Below are 22131 nucleotides of genomic sequence, written 5' to 3' on the forward strand. Positions count from 1 at the left end.
GGGCGTTTACTACCAGTTGGCCTTAAGAAGGTTGTAATTTATTTTTATACTGAGTAAAAATGATTTTATGTAGGTTAAAATTCGAGAAAAAATAATTTTTCGGAAATAAATTTGTGTCCTGAAACGTTCAGGACATCATTTTTTAATCTTTCTATAATCAGTGTTAATTTTTGACAAATTCTGAGACAATTTTTATTATATGACGTCTAGGAGATTGATCTCGTCAAAATTATCATCGATTGTCATTCCCCAGCCGCCTTTGACGCCGTTTTTTTTTCGATTATGCGGTACTATTTTTCAATATGCCAAGAGAAAAATTCATCCAAACAAATATTTCTTCAACAAATTCTTAATTTTTGTTGGAGATAGAAAAATCAGCCTTTGAAATATTGGACACTTATTCAGGAAAACCCTGTTGAATTTTTTGAGGACTCCAGATCGCCCTGCATACAAGGTGAGAACACTTTCTCAATTGCGGAGTTATTAGAAAAAAAAAAAAAAACTTCTTTACCTAAGACAATTTATTAGAACCATGTGCACAGATATACTGACGAAGAATTATTCACAAAAACCATTTGATATATTATGAGAATGAATCAGTATATTATTATATACCTAAAAAGACTTTTGATACTGGGTTTCAGACTAGAAGATTTAGCTCTATCAAATAGAAAAAGCAGCGAATAAAAACAGTTCTAATCATTGATATAAAAACTTCTGTTTACATTTGATGATGACAAATATGACTAAAATAATTTATTTTCTTATGGAAAGCAAATAAAAAGGCATCTTAGTTTAAGCCCCCATACACTTCAATTATTTTACCCGGTTTTAACCGTTATATGTCAGTGTATGAGTGTGTTCAGTCCAGTTTTGCCTGTTTGTTCAATATCTGTCTTCACCAGATATTGACTGTACGGTTAGACCCGTTTATTCCTACCCGATCGTATATGGTCATAAATCTCGCGCAGTTTTATTCCAGCCAGTGGCGCCAGCACTTCTTAGATATTTATACAGGGTGAGTTTTATTTTTTTTTTCAAAAGTGTAAATATTTTTAGGAGTGGTATATGTCGACCCTTAGAAACACGTCTATGAGATTTTTTACCAATTTTTTTTTTAAATTTGGTATTTTTCGATTTTTTTTTATTTTTAGTTAAAAAATACCATATATCTTGATTTTATGGCAACATATGTAGCTAGAACATTAAATTTACAGGAAAGAAAACCCAGAAAAAATCCAGTGGTTCTCAAAATTTAAGCAAAAAATTATTTTTTAAAATTTCAAAGTAAAATAACTCTGTTATTTTGGACTTTGATTTTAGGTAAAACGGTAAAAAACTTGAAAACGGTAAAAAGGAAATATGTTTCTTTTACCGAGATCTACCAGCCCTGAAAATATTTGCACTTATTTAAGACTCACCCTGTATATCGCACACGCGTTCGACGTAAATTACCACTAACACTGAATAATTTACCATTGAATTTATTGAGTTGTATAGAATATTGCCATTGTTAAACGTCACGTCATACATTGTCGAACTCTCGCAATCACTTGCTAACGAGATAAAAAAAGATTAGTGACGTCATTACGTCATTTCATAAATTACTGTATATTCCTTTTAGTAATTGTCACTGTCATTTGATTTGGGGTTACAATTTTATTGACGGACAGCGATCAATGTCAAAATTAAAATTTAGTAAGGGTTTATATATTAAGGGGGTTAGGGTTCTTTTTTATAACTAGTACCGCCATTGCTAGCAAGTTCTTTCTCGAGTCCATCGTTCTTGTCTATGTCTACTGTTCAAAATGCGACAATGTGTAGAGGTTGCTTTGCCCGTACTTTCTACCCGCGCGGTTAGAACAGAGCAAAATAACCGAAGTGTAGGAAGGCCTTTAGTTTACAGATTATAGAATTAATCTGAAAATTGTAGACATCGTACCAGAGTAGAACATTTTATTCATACTTAAAATATTATTAAATTAGCTAAACTATTCAAATAGCTCCGAGAAAGGCACCAAATCCAAAAGCTTGTTTAATCGCGTCCCAGTAGTACCTGTCCCAATTTACCCTAGTAACGTCGGCTTCACCTTTAGGTACGCCTGTCTGTTGCAGCTTTACTTCAGTATGATCACTCTGTAAATAATATAATCAATATTTATTATAAAAATGAATTTTTTTTTCATTTTCAAAAAAAAATATTTTTCCGAAGCTGACTTCTAAAAAATGCATTTTGTCACATCAAGCAATGGGGGTACATAAAATCTATTATGCCCTAACAATCTAGTTGGTGAAAATATGGAATTTTACGTTAATATCACAAATTATATTTGACAATAAGCTTCATAAAAGGCTTTAAAAAATTAATAAATTTGAAATTAACGTTTAGGTTTATTTTTCATTGATGCCCTCTAACGGACAAACAAAGCACTTTTGTATAAAGGTTAAATATGTACAGGGTGGTCGAAATTGGTTTAACAGAGAAAACCTATTTCATATTTCCTGACTAGATAGAGCAAAACCGACATAGATGTGAAGAGCTCGATTTCTGAGACACGTTTAATGGTATAAACCGCTTGTTGATATTTTCACTGCCAACTGAGATACGGGATCTTTTTGAATTTTTTACCATTTTGAAAATTACCCGTAACTTTTTTATTTCGCGGAATAATAAAATTCTGTAAAGACGTTCTCAAGGCACATTTTTAAGCACAATCCAGTGGCGTAGTGAGTTTTTTCTATGCTTGCTCTTTTTGTCAGAAATAATAAAAAATATAATTTTTTAAATGGAAATCATAGTTGGCTATGAACTTAAAAAAATGCTGGCTTTTAACCATTTCGAACAATATAAAGTTATGGGTATCATTTCTAAGAATTAGGGAAATATTAGGTTTTTCATCTTTGTATAGAAGTGTGCCTTAATTTTGTGTTGACGTAGTTGTCTAATTACTTTTTATCGCAATTTAATATTCTATATTATTATTTATCTGTATAATTAAAGACTTTTGAAAAGGTAAATTAACATTTTAGTTTTAGTAATTACAATTGAAATCGATACAATAAACAAAGAACAAAGCTAAAAAACGTATTTTTTGAGTGACGAATATAGTTTTCTAAAAAAAATCGTCTAAGATGTTCAAACTGAGCCTTGTTGAATATACAATAAACATCTTTTGCGCACAGAGTTATAGCGATTTATTAGGTAAACTGGTGTAATAAGTCCAAAAGCTTGCCTAGTAGCCTTCTGCAATTCTTCTCTCGTCCCAATGGTTGCTCCCTTATATATAAGGTCTTTTAATTTCCCCCATAAAAAAGTTGAAAGAAGTTAAATCACAGGATCTAGCAGGCCAAAATATGAGGCCCTTTGTTCCAATCTGATTTTCTCTAAATTCTCCATTTAATGACGTTATAATTGTAATTAAAATAAAACTAATATAAAATGTTAATTTGCCTTTTCAAAAATCTTTAATTTTGCAGATAAATTAATAAAGAATATTAAATTGCGACAAAAAATAATTAGGCAACTGGGTCAACACAAAATCAAGGCCCTCTTCGATACAAAGATAAAATACCTAATATTGCTCTCACTCTTAGAAATAAATACCCATAACTTTATATCGTTGGAAGTTGGAAAAGGTTAAACGTAAGCATTTTTTTAAGTTCATAGCCAACTATGATTTTTATTTAAATAATTATACTTTTTATTATTTCTGACAAAAAGAGCCAGTATAGGAAAAAAATTACTACGCCACTGGATTGTGCTTAAAAAAGTGCCTTCAGAACGTCTTTACAAGATTTTATTATTCCGCGAAATAAAAAAGTTATGGGCAATTTTCAAAATGGTAAAAAATTCAAAAAGGCCCCATATCTCAGTTGTCAGAGTGGGTCCCCAATGGGATCTCCACGGTAGGGCCTATTGTGGCTAGACCCCGTATAGTCAACTAACCTTTTGATTAATCTGCAGAGTTACAGTGGAATAATGACCTTCAGGCCACTGTTTATACCTCCATAGCTGAACGATTTTCTCGTTAGGTATTAATTCCTGGAATTTTCCAGAAATATTCCCACCAAATAGTTCAAATATACCCCCTTTTACGGGATCTAATTTCACGTGACCTCTTGTAAAAGCTGTTACCAATTCAATCCTTGTCATGGCATTGTAAAACTCCTCTGCCGTACATTGAAACTTGTGTTCTTGCGTTATCGTAGTTGTGTCGATTTTTAAACCGACCTGTTTGTTTTCACTAACAACAGGTGTCATATTTATTTTCTTATTGAAACCACTAGCTAATGTCTTAATGGTGTCCGGTTTAACTTCATCTTTTTTCGGTAGGATCATACCTTTCGAGAACTCTTGTTTTAAACTGGTCACATATTTACTGAGTTGTTCACGTACTATATTCCTGCCTTCTTTGTACATAATGTCTTTTAATATCTGACCTTCTTCATCAGGATCTTTTAGTGTTATTTGTATCTAAAAAGAATCTTATTAGAGACTTAAAAAAATACAAAATAAAGGACTTACATCTAGATCAGACATGTCATTTTCTTCAGACAAATTAGGTATTTTTATGGTACCACTATGTTTAAGATCAGTTCCGCCATTCAGTATTCCGCTCCAGTTTAAAATTATGTCCCATTCATAGAAAAATATTAATTTACCTTTTCTATTATTCGCACAGGCTTCCCCTTCACATTTTTCTACTCCGTTAATTTCTAGGTTGGCTAAATCACTCTTAACTAGATACAGACAGTTGAGATTGTTAATTTAACAGACTATTATAAGTGGAAATAACAATTATAATACCTGAAAGATTGTTAAACAATTCTTTGATCCGTTCTTGAGACCACGGACTTGCATTTTTCTCCGTCCAATGCCAATTGTTTACATTTGTAGCATCTGGTCGCTCTTCTACAATCCATCTAGGATCTCCCTCACCCCATTTTGCCATTGTAAATTGGAATTTAATACTGTTAAGAACAAATTTGCTAAGAGATTTCCACTATACTTTTTTCACAGAAACTGTTTAAATAGCGCTCAGTTGGAACACTCAGTACTTGCCTGTACAGAGACACTTGCTAAGATCGGTGAACTGGTATAATTACGAGAGATCAAAATATAGTTTCTATCAAATTTGAGAAAATTCTAGAAATTAAACTAACTGAAGAAAACGCTCGTGCAACTTAGAAGGCAGTCGCGAAATATTTGACAATCTGTTGACATGACATTAGCCATGGAACAAAAATATGGGCTACAGCTACTAAAAATCTTCTTTTTAAAATTTCCGGTTTTAAGTAACAGAGTCAATAGTTTTATCAGTTTTTTTCCTTAGATTTATCATATTTTTTAATAGATATCAGCTGTTTTGTCTGAACTTTGACATGACTTTGACTTTTTTGCAAAATATCAGCTGATGCGCGGAAGGTTATTATTTATTTCAAAATGTTCAAGCTCTGGTACAAATAACAGTTTCTGTAAATATGCAAAGACGAGTTGTAGTGACTGGGCTTGGTGTGATAAGTCCTGTAGGAACGAATTTAAAAGACTCCTGGAAAGCTATCGTGTCAGGACATAGCGGTATTTCAAAGTTAGAAGGACCGGAGTATCATTCTTTGCCATGCAGAATAGGTGGTGTAGTCAAAGAGGAAAACGGTGATAAGTTTCAACTTTCCAATTATTTCTCTAAGAGTGAAATGAAATCAATGGCACCTGCCACTGGATTTGCTCTTTTAGCAGCTAAAGAAGCCTTAACAGATGCAAATTTATTGAATCCCTCCGATAAAGATAAACTACGAACTGGAGTGGCAGTAGGTATGGGTATGGTCGATTTACAAGACATCTGTTCTACATATGAGGGGCTAAAAAAAGGCTATCACCATATAAGCCCATTTTTTGTGCCTCGAATATTACCAAACATGGCAGGTGGGCAAATTAGTATAAAATATGGCTTTAGAGGACCAAATCATTCTGTATCAACTGCCTGTGCTACCGGGGCTCATGCCATAGGGGACTCATTTCGCTTCATACGTGATAATTACGCCGACGTCATGGTATGTGGTGGTACAGAAGCCTGTATATCACCATTATCTATAGCAGCATTTTGTAGATTGAGAGCTTTAAGTACCAGTTTCAATGACCAACCAGAAAAAGCATCGAGACCGTTCGATAAAAAAAGAGAGGGCTTTGTAATGGGAGAAGGAAGTGCCATTTTAGTTTTAGAAGAATTAGAACATGCCAAACAACGAAATGCCCATATTTACGCGGAAATACTTGGCTATGGACTGTCCGGTGATGCTTCTCACTTAACGGCCCCAAGTGCCGATGGAATAGGGGCTTATTTAGCCATGAAATGTGCGGTTAACGACGCCAAAATCGATGTTAAAGAAGTCTCGTATGTTAATGCCCATGCCACATCAACTCCGATGGGAGACGCCATTGAAACAACGGCTATAAAAAAGTTATTTGATGGTAGTGTTGAAAATATAGCAGTTTCTTCTACGAAAGGGGCCCATGGGCATCTCCTAGGTGCGGCGGGAAATTTAGAATCAGTTTTTACTATCAAGGCTATTGAAACTGGTGTTCTACCCCCAACGATAAATTTGGAAGAGAGCGACAATAAAGACATTAATTTTGTACCATTAAAGACCCAAGTGTGGAGTAACAATAGAAGAATAGCACTGAAAAATGCGTTTGGGTTTGGCGGGACCAATGCAAGCCTGTGTTTCAGTCAGTTTTTGTTATAGCTGTGATTTTTAAAAGCAAATTTAATCTTAAGTGTATCTTTTTACTTATTAGTTTTAAGAATAAAAAGATCTTTTTAATAAATATTTGCAGTTTTTTTTTAGTGCGTGGCCACACATGGGAGGCGTACGACCTAGCGAGGCGTAGAGGACCGCGAAGCATTCAAATCCATTGAAGTCATATAAATGGAAGTGGCCTCACATACAGGCGAGGCGGATTGAGGCGTATTTTTTTATTGTCCGCTCGCTTCGCTCTACGCGTGCAGCTTATCTTGGGCCACGGCCTTGGGTTAAAAGGAGGTAAAACGAAGTTACAATAAGTGTAGAAATAACAATTTGGTTACAGCTTTACTATATCAAATTTAGACAAGTTTAAACTAAAATGTTATTTAATAACACAGTATTTAAGCCACGTCTACATATAACGACGTTTTCCCTGTCACGGATATCCTTATACAGTTGAAATTTTACCTGCGGTTAATAAAGTTGAAAAGAAAAACAGAATTTTACTGCAAGATTGTATTTATAGTTTACATTTCATTTTCACGCAAGGCTAATTGTGAAAATAATATTGTTTGATAATAAGCATTAAATATCTCTAAACAATTTTGTGTAAAATCTCAATATTTTTTAAAACTATTCACAAATATTAGATTTTTAAGAGTTCACTCACTGACGGCCAGGTCGCAGCGATCTGGCCGTCGGCTGGTCGGATATATTACGTACATAGATGGCGGCCAGACGAACGACCAGTTTCGGCATAGCTGTCAGATCTAACATTTTTTTACGTTTTATCAAATAGAAAATATTGTTTTCAGAAATGTTAGAATATCTGAGTTAACTATAAAAAGCGAAGTTCCTATTCATCAGCGGCATGAGCTGATTAAATGTTCTACCAGGGTAATTAGTGCAGTTTTCACACATTGTAGAGGAACAAAAAAAAGATTCTACAGGGCAGATCAAAAAGAAACTTTAAATATGTTTTTTTATTTTTTAACATCGAAACTCGAAGGTATAATAACAGGTATCATATCAACCATAAATAGAGTATGTCATATAAAAATGTTTTGAATTTTTACTAGAATCGACCCCGAACCTTGATAAAAAAAGGGACTAGATTTAAGTTTCCCTTTGATCCAGTCTGTATACTACTTCTTTGGATTTTCTGCACGTGTGCAAAAACTACACTAAAATACTATATCTTTTAGAAAATAAAATATTTTGCGTTGAATTTGAGGGATTTTATCTGAAAAATTATTAATTTGGAAGAAAACCGACAACAAGCGGCAGAAAATAATATTTTAGTGCAATCTACTGGTTGCAACGACTTTAAGCATACCGGCGAAAAAACAAAACAATGCAAAACCAAGCAACGTTGCTTCGCTTTAGTCCGTGAACCCGCATTATATTACATACAATTAATACACTGCACGGTTTTTCACTGCGCCGCGCCGCGCTGCCCATAAGTGCACGGTATGCTTTAGAGCTCAAACGCACTGACGACCAGGTCGCAGTGACCAGCCAACAGCCAGTCGCAGCAAAATCAAGCTGCAACCTGTAATACTGCAATCAAATGCTGGGCGTCTTCAATTCAATTCTAATAATAAAACGAACCGTTTTTTCGTCTACACTTAAAACCGGTCCCACACGATGTGGCAAACACCTTCCAACGTTGGTCTCGGACAACACACTTACCAATTGCAATATTGTCGAAAACTGCGCCAAATAATAGACTTAATGTCTTACTTGCTGCGTTTTGACTAAACAGGTAAGGCTGACAGATAAAACGTTATATGTAGACGGGACTTTAAAGAGAATTAATTATTAATAATCCATAATAGAACATTTTCACGTTAAATATAGTCGATCTGATTGAATAATTTCTTTATTTATTACTTAAATACAAAACAATTTCTATAACAATTTAAACCCAATATGGAATGCAACAAATACATAGAAAATTGAGGCTTTACCTTCTTAAAAAAATCCCATTTCATCGAACAAATTTTAAAAACAATAAGAAAACAAAAGATGGAGGAGGGGGCGATTATATATATAAAAAATATAATGTATAAATAGAAATTATATATAACCTTATCAAACTGAAAATGAAACTGACATCAAATGAAAGGGTCCGTTTAATTGGGCGTACTATGGGACTAAAATGCCACCGCATCTCTTTAGTTTGAAGCATATTTGGTCTGCACCAGCAGACGGGGAACGGTAAGGGGCCCGTTCACGCAGAACTGGGCGAACCTCTTCTGCAGCGTCTCCCGCAGTTCCTGTCTTTTCTCGTAGACCTGCCGGTTTCGACTTTTGAACTCTCTCACCTCCTCCGCTGTTATATAACACTCCTCGTTGTCGTCCTCGCTATGCACCTGAAATCAAATGTCGTATCGTCACTATCGTATCGAAATCTATTGGCTTGGTACATTCTCCACCAGTGCTGCCACTATAGGAGAACACCATAAACAGCGGACAAACAAATACACGGGTTTAAATAGCGAATACACGAAAAATTTGTTATATTATTAATCTAAAAGTGTTATGAAGTATAATTTGTGAAAATTCTAAAAATAAAAAAAAGGAAATATTTCGATATCTCCAGAAGGTCTAACTTGTGTATTATAATTTATTATTCAAGCTAATAAAACTTTTTAGATGAGTTCAACTACGGTAGCGAGCTTAGTTTTGCCATTGTCTACTCATAATCAAGGGTTTTACGAACCGGTTTTGCTAGTGGAGACATAACTGGGCCTATTTAGCTTATAACGAAATTTTTTATAGGTTACCATTAATATTGCAAATTATATTTTATCCCCTCAAAGTATATGCCTATTTAATTTTTTCATTATGTAATGGGCACTTTGTTTACTCTTGTTTCATTGAACTGCTTGAATCCATTTTTGCTTTTGATCAAATCGATGTGAGAAGCTGTGAAGCTTATAATATGTCGCAGGTGTATTGAATAACTCGGCATTTTGCAAAAAGTCTAGGCATATTATAAAACGCCGGCATTTTTAACAAAAAAAGAATATTTTTCAAAGAGCCTATCTGTTTTCAGTCGTTTTGCAAAATGCCTAATGAAGAGTCAAAAATATATATATTTTGCACAAAACATTTTACGCGGGATTGGTATAACTAACTACTGTGAACAATAGTCTCGCTAGTTTTCGAAACTCTAAATATATTTGCGAAGTTAGTTTGCTGAAAACATATGATTCATATGAACACAAGCGCTTACTAATTTATTCTAAGTTAGAGAAGTATGAACGGCATTTCTTTAAGCTGAAGATTAATTTCTTAGAGTTAATGTTAAGGGTAACGTTTCGACTAATACTCGAAATATAATCCAACCATTAACTTTTTGTGATTTCTCACCTCAAGCATTTCTTGTAAGCTAAGACCTCCTCCGCAAGTTAATCTGCACTGGCTTCCAAAGTCTGTGGGCTCTTTGACTTCACAACAGGACTCAGAACATGCTAGTTCTGATCCTTCTGGAGAACTGGATATACTAGATATTAAGGAACCTATAAAAAATTATATATCATATAAAAAATATATATATTTTTTTTAATGTCATATTGACTATAAAAGTATCAAAAATAATTTGTAAATATGAATTATACAACTGAACAAAAAAATTATAATTTAGTGGTACTATGGAGGAAATAGTCTACAGACTGTAAACGATTTATTTTATGAAAAAAAACAAATAGTTATTAGACTATAGAAATAAAAAGGAGAATAATATTGATCAGGACCATAGGGAAATAATAAATGAAAATGAATTAAATATTTTGTTACAAGTAGAAGATGAAAAACAAGTAAGTACCAGAATACTCGGAGAAATAGCCGAATAACATTTTATCACTGCTTGGCGAATTTTGAAGAAGCATAATTTTAAGCCATTTAAATATTCCGAACACCAAGAATTATTGGACGGGGGTGAGGAGCGTAGGAAAAATTTACTTAGTTTTTTGTGCATTTTTAACTGTTTAATCAATAAATTTCCTTTTGAAGCAGTATGTTTACTTATTTACGAAATATATTTCATTTTTTAAAGAAATATTATATTTATTGCAGTGTACTCTGTGTAACTTTTCATAGAGAATATAATTTATGATATTTTTAATAGATCTTTAAAAGAAAATCATAATAGATTTGTCATATTGTGACATCATTTGTGATAGTTATGTTTGTTTGACCAGGACCGGATTATTTTAGATTTTCGTCTAATTTAGTATTTTTGTATCTCTCATAACTCAAGAACAAATTCGTATAAATTATTCAAAATGAACAAATTGTTCCATTTTAAGAAGTTCTTTAAAAAGTTTCAAATAAACTTTTCTGTAAAATAAAATGGGCAAAACTTATTCATCGTTTTTAAAATTTACAAGGAATTTCCTATGTTCAGGTCGACGATGAAACACACGGTATATGTATAGATAAATTACCTGTTTCACAACAGCCGTTATTATTTTCTGAGGAGTAACCGCAGTCGTGAGAATGATCGGATGTTGAGCCAGACTCCTTCTTACTAAAAAAAAATATAAAAACGATTTGTATTGAAAATAATTAATGAAGAATGTCAAATTTACTAACCTATTCTGACCAAACTGGCTTGGCTCGTAAGAACTATCACATTTGCACATTGAACCCAATTTTAGTCCATTCCTATTTGAGTCTTTCCCATCGTTTTCGCATTTACTACATTCCTCTAGCCATAACTGATTACTACACCTTTCAAAATAACGCAATAAAAAGTTATTATTCTATTAAGTAACATCCTGTAGGTAAAGTTTGTTCAGCCATTGTTCAATGTCACGTCATATACTGTCGAACTCTCCCTTTCACCAGATGAAACAGATTGGTGACGCCTTTACTCGTAAAAGAGGCACGAGTATATTTAATTATTTTAGGCATCTTCAATTTTTAAAGTATCAAAAATGAAAGTGTATTTTATCGTATAGAATCTCAAGCTTTTTCATTAGTTTATTTTTAAAATAGGGACGACTTTCCTGGAAAAAACTAGTAAATGCGCCTAAAATTATATATTGAAAAACAATCAAAATGAATACAGGCCTAATATACCTACATGAATTTAAGTAATAAACACGGAACTCACTCGATAAATATATTCAAAACGTACTTAAAATTTCCTAAACAATGTGAATTGATCTCAGACAAGCCCTAAACAAACCCTAAAACGCATATTTGACAAGCAATGATGACGTAACTTTGAACGATCGCTGAACAGACTGTATATACTGTTTTAAATATCAAAACAATGATGGAATAAATAGGAGAATAAGGAAAGAACTTTGAATAAACAGACTAAGGAAGGAGTATAAAGCCCCCCACCCACCCCGATTATTTTGCCCGGTTTTAACCGAACAGTCAGGATTGTTCAGTTAAAAACGTCAGTGTATGTGAGTGTTCATATTCACCAGATATTTTAACTGTACGGTTCTATTTCAACCCGTGGCTCCAGCACTGTTTAGTTATTTATACAGGGTGGTCTGAACCGTATTCCGGAAACTTCGGCAGTATATTCTGCAGATAACAATAAGTAAAAAAGTTCGTATAAATGTATATCCTAAAATGCTTAGTTTCAGAGATACAGGGTGTAGAAGTTTCATTTTTATTTCGATTTTTTCTAAATAATTTCTGAAATAACGTCAATATTTGGATGAAAATTGGTGTCTGGAAGTTTTTTGAAATGAAATTTGATTTTGATGTCAATATGACTCCTACTAGTAGAGGGCGCCACCTACATATTTTTTAACTGGTTTGAAGAGTAATAACTTTTTGTCCGTACCTGTATAAAACTACCGAGTAAAAAAATATACATCTCTGTGATTTTTTACGTAAAAAATATCTCTTTGTAAAAATCGCTACGAGTAACCGTTCTTAAGATATTTAGAATGGAAATAGTAAATACATGTTATTATTGACGAAAAATAAACACGTTGAGTAGATAGTTATTTCAGTGAAATAATAAATTTGGGAAATTTTAATTTTTTTAAATTAGTCATATTTTTTTTGCAAAAAATGATGATAAAACAGTTTCTGTTGAACATTTGGCACAAAAAGATTTCAAATTTATGATTTAAGTCTAATAACTATTTAGTCAACATGTTTAATTTATGTCAATGATTCCAAATATCTCGAAAACCATTACTCATACCGGTTTTTACCAAGAGACCTTTTTCACGTAAAAAACGTAAATTTTTTTATTCAGTAGTTTTATACAGGTACAGACGAAAAGTTATTACTCTTCAAACCAGTTAAAAAATATGTAAGTGGCGCCCTCTACTAGTAGGAGTCATATTGACATAAAAATCAAATTTGTCATGTCAAAAAACTCCCAGACACCAATTTTCATCCACATATTGACTTTACTTCAGAAATTATTTGGAAAAAATAGAAATAAAAATGAAACTTCTACACCCTGCATCTCCGAAACTAAGCATTTTAGGACATACATTTATACGAACTTTTTTACTTATTTTTATCTGCAGAATATGTCACCGAAGTTTCCGGAATACAGTTCGGAACACCCTGTATATTGTTTTTGGTGCTTGCGTTCGACACAAATGATCACTAATACTAAATAACTTACCATTGAATTTATTGAGTTATTTAGTTCTCCATGTATGGAAAATTAAATCTGCGGAATATCATACAGGGAAAAGAAAAATGATGTCTATAATAAACTGATAGCAAAATGCCAACTATCGGGCAAACAAGGAAAGTATAAAAAAGAAAAGTGACTCTTTAAGAGGATGTTTCAACAAAAAAAATAAGAAGGTAATGACGTATCAGTGAGGGAAGCTCTTTTAATATTTAAAAATGGTTACCGCTTAAATAGCCAACTTTTGCAACATTTTTTTGTATTCCCTTTGTGGGTTTTCTCTTTTACAACAATTAGTGCCGCCACTGCTAGCAAGTTCTTTATCTAATCCATCGTTCATAAACGACGCGGTTAACATATCCGTGCTTTTTTAACCGCGTGGTTAAAACCTAGCAAAATAACCGAACTGTATGGGGCCCTTTAAGCACAATGAAACTGTGAAATCTCCTTTCTCTTATAAAATAAATATATAAAAAATAAATACCTTAATTTATCTGATTTCTCACTAGACTGGTTGAGCTTTGAACACTCATCAAAATCATCCAGTTCCTCACTACTACATCCGCAATCCCTTGAGCTTTCCTTGTCTGCACTTAATGAGCACGTACAATTCTAAAAAAATAATAAAAGATTGTCATGAAATTTTCTTTGGAAATCTGATATTTGTCATTTTCAATTTTATTTGGAATTTCCCTTCATTCAAAAAACTTGCTAATATCTTCACTAATTATAGTCTAAGAGCTAGCAACGTTTTCGAGAAAGTATTTTAAGAAAGATGGCTGTTTGATATATCTTTGCTCTCTGGAACAGCATGCGGCCCATCTGGCTGCCGATACCCGTTGCGTTCACTACTGCGCATCGGAAGAAGATCCTATAATTTTTTTATTTATTCTGTTAAATTCTAGTATTGAATATAAATCGAATAAGGCTTCGTCCTACGTGGGAGACAAAAGCGAGCGAGCGACGCGTGCGACAACAGAGGGCGATGAGCGCGACTAGCGCGACATATTTACATTGCTTGCGATGCCGCTTCAGTCGCGCGACTCTCCTACCTAGGACAGCTTCGTAAGAAAACGTTATTTGATAAATACGCGTCGCTCGCACCGCCCCACAGTGGGGTATTTGACACAGATAGTTGATCGAAATTTTTTTATGTAGACCTTATATAAATTATCGCTATTTTCAATTAAAGAGGAAATAATATGACCAAAATAAATGATAATTCGTCGATTCTAAAAAAAGAAAGAAAAATCACTGTTCCAGTGTTTCCACGGTCAATGCCACTAATGCCAGTAGTAATATCGCAACTAATACTACTAATGCTACGACTGATCCGCGAGCAATGCCCAACCACTAAAGTTGCTATTAATGCCAAATAGTGCTATACTGCTAATGGCACTAATGCGATCGCTTTGTACACAACAATGCCATCGCGGTTTACACCTCGCATTAGTATATCACTGATTGGCAAATTAGAGGAAACCAGAATGTTTTTCTCTATTTTATCAGCAAAAGTCGCAAAAAGTCGCAGTATTTTTTATTTGTATGAAAGCCCAATGTTTACTAAGTAAAACGTATATAGACAATATGCTGAATTCTTCGAAAGCGCAACTAAATCTCTAAGTATAACCAAGTCTTCTAATCAAATTTTCTGAACGCCTAACTTTATGCAAAAAAAACGTTAGTATAGAGAATATCAAAATAAATAATACGTTTTTGTAGAATACATACCTGCAGCTTGCTGAACCATTTTCAATCAAAACAATAATATAAACGTAAAAAGAGCACAAGAACAACAACAATTTATAATTTTAAACATAAAATTTAGCCATTTACCTCTTATCTGTGAGAAGTAACAACTTTGACGTTTCGTTGAAACAAATGAATGCAACTAAACACACCCATGGCAACGTCATTCATGGCAGACATGATTTAACTTATCATTTATCTTTTTTTGGGAAATCTATTATATAATCACATTTGCTTTTTCGAATTTCGATCACCTTTTTCATGCTAATAACCCACCGTGTGCCCGAATCGCGCGCTTTTGTCTCCCACGTAGGACGAAGCGTAAGTCACCATAGCGCAGCGGGTAAAGTTTCCGACTACGAACCGAGGATTCAAAGTTCAAGACCGGGCCATTGCAAAAACTTTTTTATTTTATTTTCGTTGATATTCTGATAGTAAAGTTGTGTCGCTGGCTAAACTACAAAAACAATCATTCATAGTTGTTAGTTGAGTAACTAAAGTCAAAATTGACAGCTGTTTGACTTTAGTACAAATTTTATTGGTTCTATGGCGTGTAGCCCGCAACACTGCATAGTTTTAGAACGTAACTTTACGCTTTAAAATACGATTACTAGTGCTGTTTCTGAACTAATCTGAACAAACCAATGAATATTTCTATGGCATTTGTAAAGAGTGACTGGAGATATTTTCTTACCTTATCTAGATCTTCTTTGCTGTCATGACCCTGTCCACAACAATTCTCCTTCTCGTCGCAATCCATCAGCTTTTCCTTTCTGCGTTTGCGCCTTATCCTCTTCGCTTCCTTGTGTTTCTGTTTCGCTTGTTCTTCTCTCGCAAACTCTTCGTAAAGTAGTTCTAGCTGTGAGACTCCCCTGACCTTTTCCACGGCCGTTTCAAAGCTCATACTCAGGCTATGAACGGCTACCGCTGCGAAAAGTTGGCACATACGTTCTTCCTCCCTAAAACGACACATTTCATTCATAAACAAGGTTAGGAGGATACATTATCATGTGATATATATCAAAACGAACTAGTAGAAAGAAAGACATTCTAATAAATAACACAACACTGGAAATAGTAGAAGAATATACAGGGTGGCCCGAACTGTATTCCGGAAACTTCGGCAGCATATTCTGCAGATAAAAATAAGTAAAAAAGTTCGTAGAAACGTATGTCCTAAAATGCCTAGTTTCAGAGATACAGGGTGTAGAAGTTTCATTTTTATTTCGATTTTTTCCAAATAATTTCTGAAACAACGTCAATATTTGGATGAAAATTGGTGTCTAGTAGTTTTTTGACATGAAAAGGGAAAAAATGTACATCTCTGTGACTTTTTACGTAAACAATAACTCTTTGTTAAAATCGCTACGAGCAACCGTTCTCAAGATATTTAGAATGGAAATAGTCAATACATGTCATTATCGCAGTTGACGAAAAATAAACACGTTGAGTAGATAGTTATTTAATAAATTTGGGAAATGTTTAGTTTTTTTAAATTAATCATAAATTTTCTGCAAAAAAATGATGATAAAACAGTTTCTGTTGAACTTTTGGCACAAAAACATTTCAAATTTATGATCTCAGTCTAATAACTATTTAGTCAACATGTTTAATTTATGTCAATGATGACACGATGTATTGATAATTTCGATTCCAAATATCTCGAAAACCATTACTCATAGCGATTTTTACCAAGAGACCTTTTTTATGTAAAAAATCACGAAATGTATATTTTTTTACTCAGTAGTTTTGTACAGGTACAGATAAAAAGTTATTACTCTTCAAACCAGTTAAAAAATATGTAGGTGGCGCCCTCTACTAGTAGGAGTCATATTGACTTCAAAATCAAATTTCTCATGTCAAAAAACTGCCAGACAACAATTTTGATCCAAATATTGACGTTACTGCAGAAATTATTTGGAAAAAATCGAATAAAAGTGAAACTTTTACACCCTGTATCTCCGAAACAAAGCATTTTAGGACATACATTTATACCAACTTTTTTACTTATTCTTATCTGCAGAATATGCTGCCGAAGTTTCCGGAATACAGTTCGGACCACCATATTGTGGCGAAATCAGCCTCATTCTGATATGCCCCATATGATCTTCTGGAATCGCATCAAAGAAGAGACACCGTAATGACTCAGCTGATCGAATGTACGAGAAGAATCGAAAGTTCATTGGAATGGCGGCGAATACACTAGAACATCTAAATCTTCTCTATGCACCTAATGATCTATGGATTAATCGAGAACTGTTTAACTGGTGGTATAAAAACCAAGGCCCTCTGCACAGAGTAATCAGTCGATAGTCGTGCTCGCGCCTTTTAAATAAATTCAAATAAGTTCCTTTTAGATAAATAGTTGTAAATAAGTTTGACAATAGGTTTTTAAGTGTTTTATCGTTATTGCTTTGTTACTTAGTGTAAAATAAATTTTTGTTTAAATAAATTAGACTTTTTATCCACACGGAACCGACGAAAAACGTAACAATATTTTCGAACCCTGTTCATAAATAAGACCATGAAAATCATTTTTACTTACCGCACTCTCATGTAGACCCTGTGCAGTCTTTCGTACATGCAAATTCCCAGACATGTCAAGACTTCTTCTTGGGCAATTTCTAAAGTTTTTGCGTGCCTCTCCCTACGACTATAAGAAAAATAAATGTAATTATAGAGAAATCAATAAAAGTTGGAGTGCACGTCATCAAAATATTTGATGAATGCATTCATTTGATGAGACAAGTTGTTGATTCCGACTATTTAATGGTTTTGGCATTTTATTGCAATAAAAATCGCAGTTTTAACTAAACAAAACCCGGATTGAATTTCAAAATTTTCAGAGAAGAAAACTCAGGATAAAATTGAAAATGGCAAAAATGTCAGATCAGAAAAAAATGAAATCAAAAATGACAAATATCAGAATTGCAAAGCTTCATGACAACTTGCAATATTTTATGCCGATGATACGGTTTTAACCAGTGCCAGAATTGAAGGATTTCCTTCAATATGAAGGATTTTACAGTCAGTTTTGCAAAATAAAAATTGTTAAAATATGTAGTAGGAGTATTTATGGTTTTTCATTACATCTATTTTTCCACTTTAAACGGCGTTTAATTAAGAATGTCTCACTTTAAAGCAATGTGGCTGTCAAAAAGGCCTCAATTCGAAAGATTTAACAAAAAATTAATAGATACATTTTTTCTTTCAACACGTCTTATTACACACATACATACAATAACTAAACAAAAAGTTCTTGATGTTGAACAGAAATAAGTAGGTAAACGGAAAAAATGTCTAATAAGTCATCTAATCATTTGTTTTGTAAGCAATGAATTTTTTGAAACATACTTTATAATACTGCTGTATTTTTTTTGAAATCCGCGCCTTCACGTCAAATATTTATCTCTTGAATAATTTCCTGTTCTAAAAATTTTCGGCGCCTATTTTAAATTTTAGGTTTTAGCTACAGCAGCGCCATCTTAAACCTTCCCATTTTTATGACCCCCATTTTTTAATGCACGAAGATATTTTTCCTTACCTCTACTCCATAAAGAAGTGGTAGGTATTATTATTAGCAAAAGGAATGTGCATAAAAAATATATTTTTTTGTAAAAATGGAATAAATTTAAACATAATATGCCTATATATGCCTATAGGTAAAAATTCTTGATACCAGTGTCCATAGATAAATGCAACAAGTTTAGATTGGAAAGCCCGTAAAAATTTCAGGTCGCGAAATTATTTTGGGTCGCGACCGTTATACGCGATCTGGCGCTGCTATAGCGGCCGCTAAGAACAATGGCAAACAAAAACAGAAATAATTTTAAAATCTAAACCGCTCTCATTTAAGAAATTCCGAAAAGTGTTTATAGCGTCCATTTTCAAAGTAATTATTGCTATCATGTGAGTTTAATTCAAGTTTTATTTACTCCAACCGGTGATAATAATTGTGAAAAAGTGAATTGATTAAAAACTTAAAAAGCTGTGCTGTGAACTGTGAACTGCAAAAACCATCGTGGATCGTGGCATAACGTCGGTTTCCAATGTTTCATCGGTATTTCATACATGCGTCCTTATATAAAATAAAGTTTCTTGTATGCAACACACTGTATTTTATTTATAAAATTAAACGAAAATAATAATAAATTTGAATAAACAATATTTGGCGATATAATTCCGGAAAAAGCCGAACCGCTCCGAAATTCTCAAAAGTTTTGGGTCGCGACCGTTGCGAGAATAGCGCCAAATAGTGTTTACATTGTCCTTATGGGCACTTTCCAATCTAAACTTGTTTCATTTATCTATGCCAGTGTCTTATGTACACTGCTTAGAGATATTAAGTATATGTGATTGTAAACTTAGAATAAAAAAAGGAGTTACGCGGATTTAATTTCACACTTGTCAAGGAAAAATCTGAATAAAATTGAAAATGACAAATGTCAGATAAGAAATAAATAATAAAATTGAAAATGGTGAAAATTAGATTTGCAAGGAAAAATCTTATGACAGCTGGCAACATTTGCCATGACTACCAACATAGTCCTTTTTATCCAAATTTGTTTACCTGCTCCCATGGCGTGCTGTTTTTTTTAATCATTATAACAAGACATTATAAGAAAAAGAAAAAAATGCGCCCTACCTTTCAAACAAATTTTTATTTATTAGAATTAACTAGGTAATAGTTTTGACATCTTTGAGGTCACGAACGCTAACTTTTATTAATTTCTCTATAAATGTATATTTTCACAGAAAACACTGAAAGCCTTACCTTCCTAATAATTCAGGTTCAGCCCTATTGATCATTTTAGTAATATAGTCCGTCTTAGGATTGAGATGAATATGTTTATCTTGCAAGCATCTCTTTATACCTGCATACAAAGAAGAGACATAACCCTTTTCTTTGATGGGTTCTGGTTCATCGACTAGTAAAGTATAAGCTACAAAAAAATGCAGGTTAAGTAAATGAGGGGTACAAAAAAGGAAATTACCTCACCTTTTAAGACTTTTGTTCTACACTCTCCACAAAATCTGTGCTTCCTCAAATAATTCTCTAGAGTGGTAAATAAGCTGGATGCTTCTATGATACAGATATCCTTACGGCAATCTATCTTCATACAGTCCCAAACATCCTTCCACACAGGTGTTAGAGGTCGACTTCTCTGCGAATCCAAAGAGTGTAACAGACACCTCACACTTTTCTTATTTCTTTTTGGTTGTGTTTCGATTAAGGTAGCTAGACGATGTCTAAAAGAATCAACATGAAGTATTTGATGGAGGAAAATAAATAATACTTACGAGTGATCATGAAAAATACTGCCCAATATATTGTAGGCGTGTTTTTCTTTCTTCAGAGTTATTGTACCATCCTGTTTGACTATGATGGGGTCTAAAGTGGAGTGACCAAAACTGAGCAGTTGGAAATATAACCTCTCAACACTAGAAAGCAAAAATTACGATTTATTTGAGAATAAAACAACATATCTGAACAAACCTTCTACGGCAACCAACACAAGGGACATTTTGATTTAGAACCTCGATAAGTTCATGTTTGGTGATTTGTAAAGAGCCTTCAAACTCCTCGGGTGACAGTATGCCTAACTTTGAAGAGAATTCGTTAAGTTCTTTGCTACTTAACGTTCTCGTGTCGCAAATGATGTTTGAATTCTTTATATCCATCACAAGCTAAAAAAATATCAAGGTAGTTTGTATTGTACAACATTAAACATAATACATCCTCTTTGAGATTGTATTATTAGCATAAGAATCTAAAGAAAACTGGTATAGAAATATGAAATAGGCATTCAATCTCAATTGAAACCAAAATATTTTGTAGGTCAAGAAACCCAAACATGCGTGCCATTTTATCACAAATCAAAACGAATGTTTAGAACAATAATACGGTTTTTTGGTGGTGTTTTATTGATAGTTTTTAGTCCAAAAAGACATAATTTTAGTTACCGTTAAATTTTCGTCCACAACTAAGGGTAGCTGTCTAGACTTCAATTTATGAGTCGGTTGATAAACGTCCACCAATTTAGGAAGCTTCTCCATTTTACTCATAACACGTATTTAAAACTGAGTAAAATGATTCAAATGATTGTTGCTTAAAACACCGGCCTGTTCCAAAAAATATTAAAGAATCAATTCAGTACATAACAGGAACTACCATTTCTTAACATACGTCAAGCAAGTCAAGTCAGAAAAACTGTCAAAGTCAAAAATGTGATTTGTTATTTAAACCTCAAGCCCCGTTCTCAGAACTGCGACTGTCGCCAGCGACACGACAAAAGAACCAATCAGATTTGTACAAAATTCAAACAGCTGTCAATTTTAAATTTAGTATAGCTCCCATTGGTCGTTTGAAGTGTCAATCAGTGTCGCTGTCGACACGACGCAGTTCTGAGAACGGGGCTTCAGAGTACAATTTTTGTATCTAGCCCAAAGAAATAGAGTTAAGGTGAATGAGCAGGAACGTGCGCAGAAATCATAAACATGGCACAAATTTTGCACAAATTGCTGTCCTCCATTCGCGAATTTCAAGTTTCAGAGCGTGTTCAGAGCTTTACGCCCTGGGCTACTCAGAACGGTTCTGAAAAGAGATGTGCGCGATAGCCTAGTGCCTCCATATGGCGCGGAACAGTTCTGAACTTTATGACTCGATTAGAGCTGCACAACTGCGTGAATGGAGGACAGTAATTAGGAATCTCGGATTGCTAGGTATTGCTATTTTGATGATAGTTGCAGATTGCAGAGTTGATTCCTATTTTGTGATCATGGTAGCCGCCATGTTCGCGCTTACTGGCGCTTATGTCATTGTACAAAACCACACATCCGTGCACAAAACTAGTCACTCAAACCGAAACCTTGGAAATTCGAATAAAAAATAGATCGAACCAGTGCCTTCTATTAATCTTTTAATAGAAGGCACTGATCGAACTATCCTTTATTATCTCTATAGTATCCTTGCCAGAGAATATGTACATTATTCCAGCCATGTT

General features: G+C 33.7%; 3 protein-coding genes across 3 annotated transcripts; 1 reads left to right on the top strand and 2 right to left on the bottom strand.

Annotated features, from left to right (window-relative positions):
* Window positions 1–503: 503 nt before the first annotated feature.
* LOC115877437 (activator of 90 kDa heat shock protein ATPase homolog 1) lies at window positions 504–5218 on the bottom strand. The gene is made up of 5 exons (XM_030893594.1): window positions 5063–5218; window positions 4808–4971; window positions 4526–4740; window positions 3947–4474; window positions 504–2136 (listed from the first exon to the last, which is right to left on the bottom strand). Exons 2-5 carry the CDS (start codon window positions 4950–4952, stop codon window positions 1996–1998), a joined length of 1029 nt encoding a protein of 342 aa, XP_030749454.1. The 5' UTR covers window positions 4953–4971; window positions 5063–5218; the 3' UTR covers window positions 504–1995.
* Window positions 5219–5399: 181 nt separating this feature from the next.
* LOC115877445 (3-oxoacyl-[acyl-carrier-protein] synthase, mitochondrial) lies at window positions 5400–6826 on the top strand. The gene has a single exon (XM_030893602.1). It carries the CDS (start codon window positions 5482–5484, stop codon window positions 6742–6744), a length of 1263 nt encoding a protein of 420 aa, XP_030749462.1. The 5' UTR covers window positions 5400–5481; the 3' UTR covers window positions 6745–6826.
* A 1784-nt stretch (window positions 6827–8610) lies between these two features.
* LOC115877456 (gametogenetin-binding protein 2-like) lies at window positions 8611–21345 on the bottom strand. Its single transcript, XM_030893611.1, has 12 exons — window positions 21092–21345; window positions 20625–20815; window positions 20429–20569; window positions 20127–20377; window positions 19902–20070; window positions 17673–17780; window positions 15822–16086; window positions 13863–13990; window positions 11347–11484; window positions 11199–11281; window positions 10123–10271; window positions 8611–9119 (listed from the first exon to the last, which is right to left on the bottom strand). The coding sequence occupies exons 1-12, from the start codon at window positions 21191–21193 to the stop codon at window positions 8922–8924; spliced, it is 1923 nt and encodes a 640-aa protein (XP_030749471.1). The 5' UTR covers window positions 21194–21345; the 3' UTR covers window positions 8611–8921.
* Window positions 21346–22131: the final 786 nt, after the last annotated feature.

Source organism: Sitophilus oryzae, unplaced genomic scaffold, assembly GCF_002938485.1.
Source record: "Sitophilus oryzae breed Bouriz unplaced genomic scaffold, Soryzae_2.0 scaffold_1060_pilon_pilon, whole genome shotgun sequence".
NCBI classification, from domain to species: domain Eukaryota; kingdom Metazoa; phylum Arthropoda; class Insecta; order Coleoptera; family Curculionidae; genus Sitophilus; species Sitophilus oryzae.

What these genes read in the sequence shown, in the direction of transcription:
- LOC115877456 (XM_030893611.1), bottom strand. Translation starts at nt 21,193, where the DNA reads ATGAGTAAAATGGAGAAGCTTCCTAAATTGGTGGACGTTTATCAACCG. An exon ending in AGGGTCTACATGAGAGTGCG is followed by an intron (nt 16,087 to 17,672) that starts GTAAGTAAAAAT and finishes GTGTCGTTTTAG; the next exon opens with GGAGGAAGAACGTATGTGCC. An exon ending in AGCCAGTTTGGTCAGAATAG is followed by an intron (nt 11,282 to 11,346) that starts GTTAGTAAATTT and finishes ATTTTTTTTTAG; the next exon opens with TAAGAAGGAGTCTGGCTCAA.
- LOC115877437 (XM_030893594.1), bottom strand. Translation starts at nt 4,952, where the DNA reads ATGGCAAAATGGGGTGAGGGAGATCCTAGATGGATTGTAGAAGAGCGA. An exon ending in ATTGTTTAACAATCTTTCAG is followed by an intron (nt 4,741 to 4,807) that starts GTATTATAATTG and finishes GTCTGTATCTAG; the next exon opens with TTAAGAGTGATTTAGCCAAC. An exon ending in ATGACATGTCTGATCTAGAT is followed by an intron (nt 4,475 to 4,525) that starts GTAAGTCCTTTA and finishes GATTCTTTTTAG; the next exon opens with ATACAAATAACACTAAAAGA.
- LOC115877445 (XM_030893602.1), top strand. Translation starts at nt 5,482, where the DNA reads ATGCAAAGACGAGTTGTAGTGACTGGGCTTGGTGTGATAAGTCCTGTA.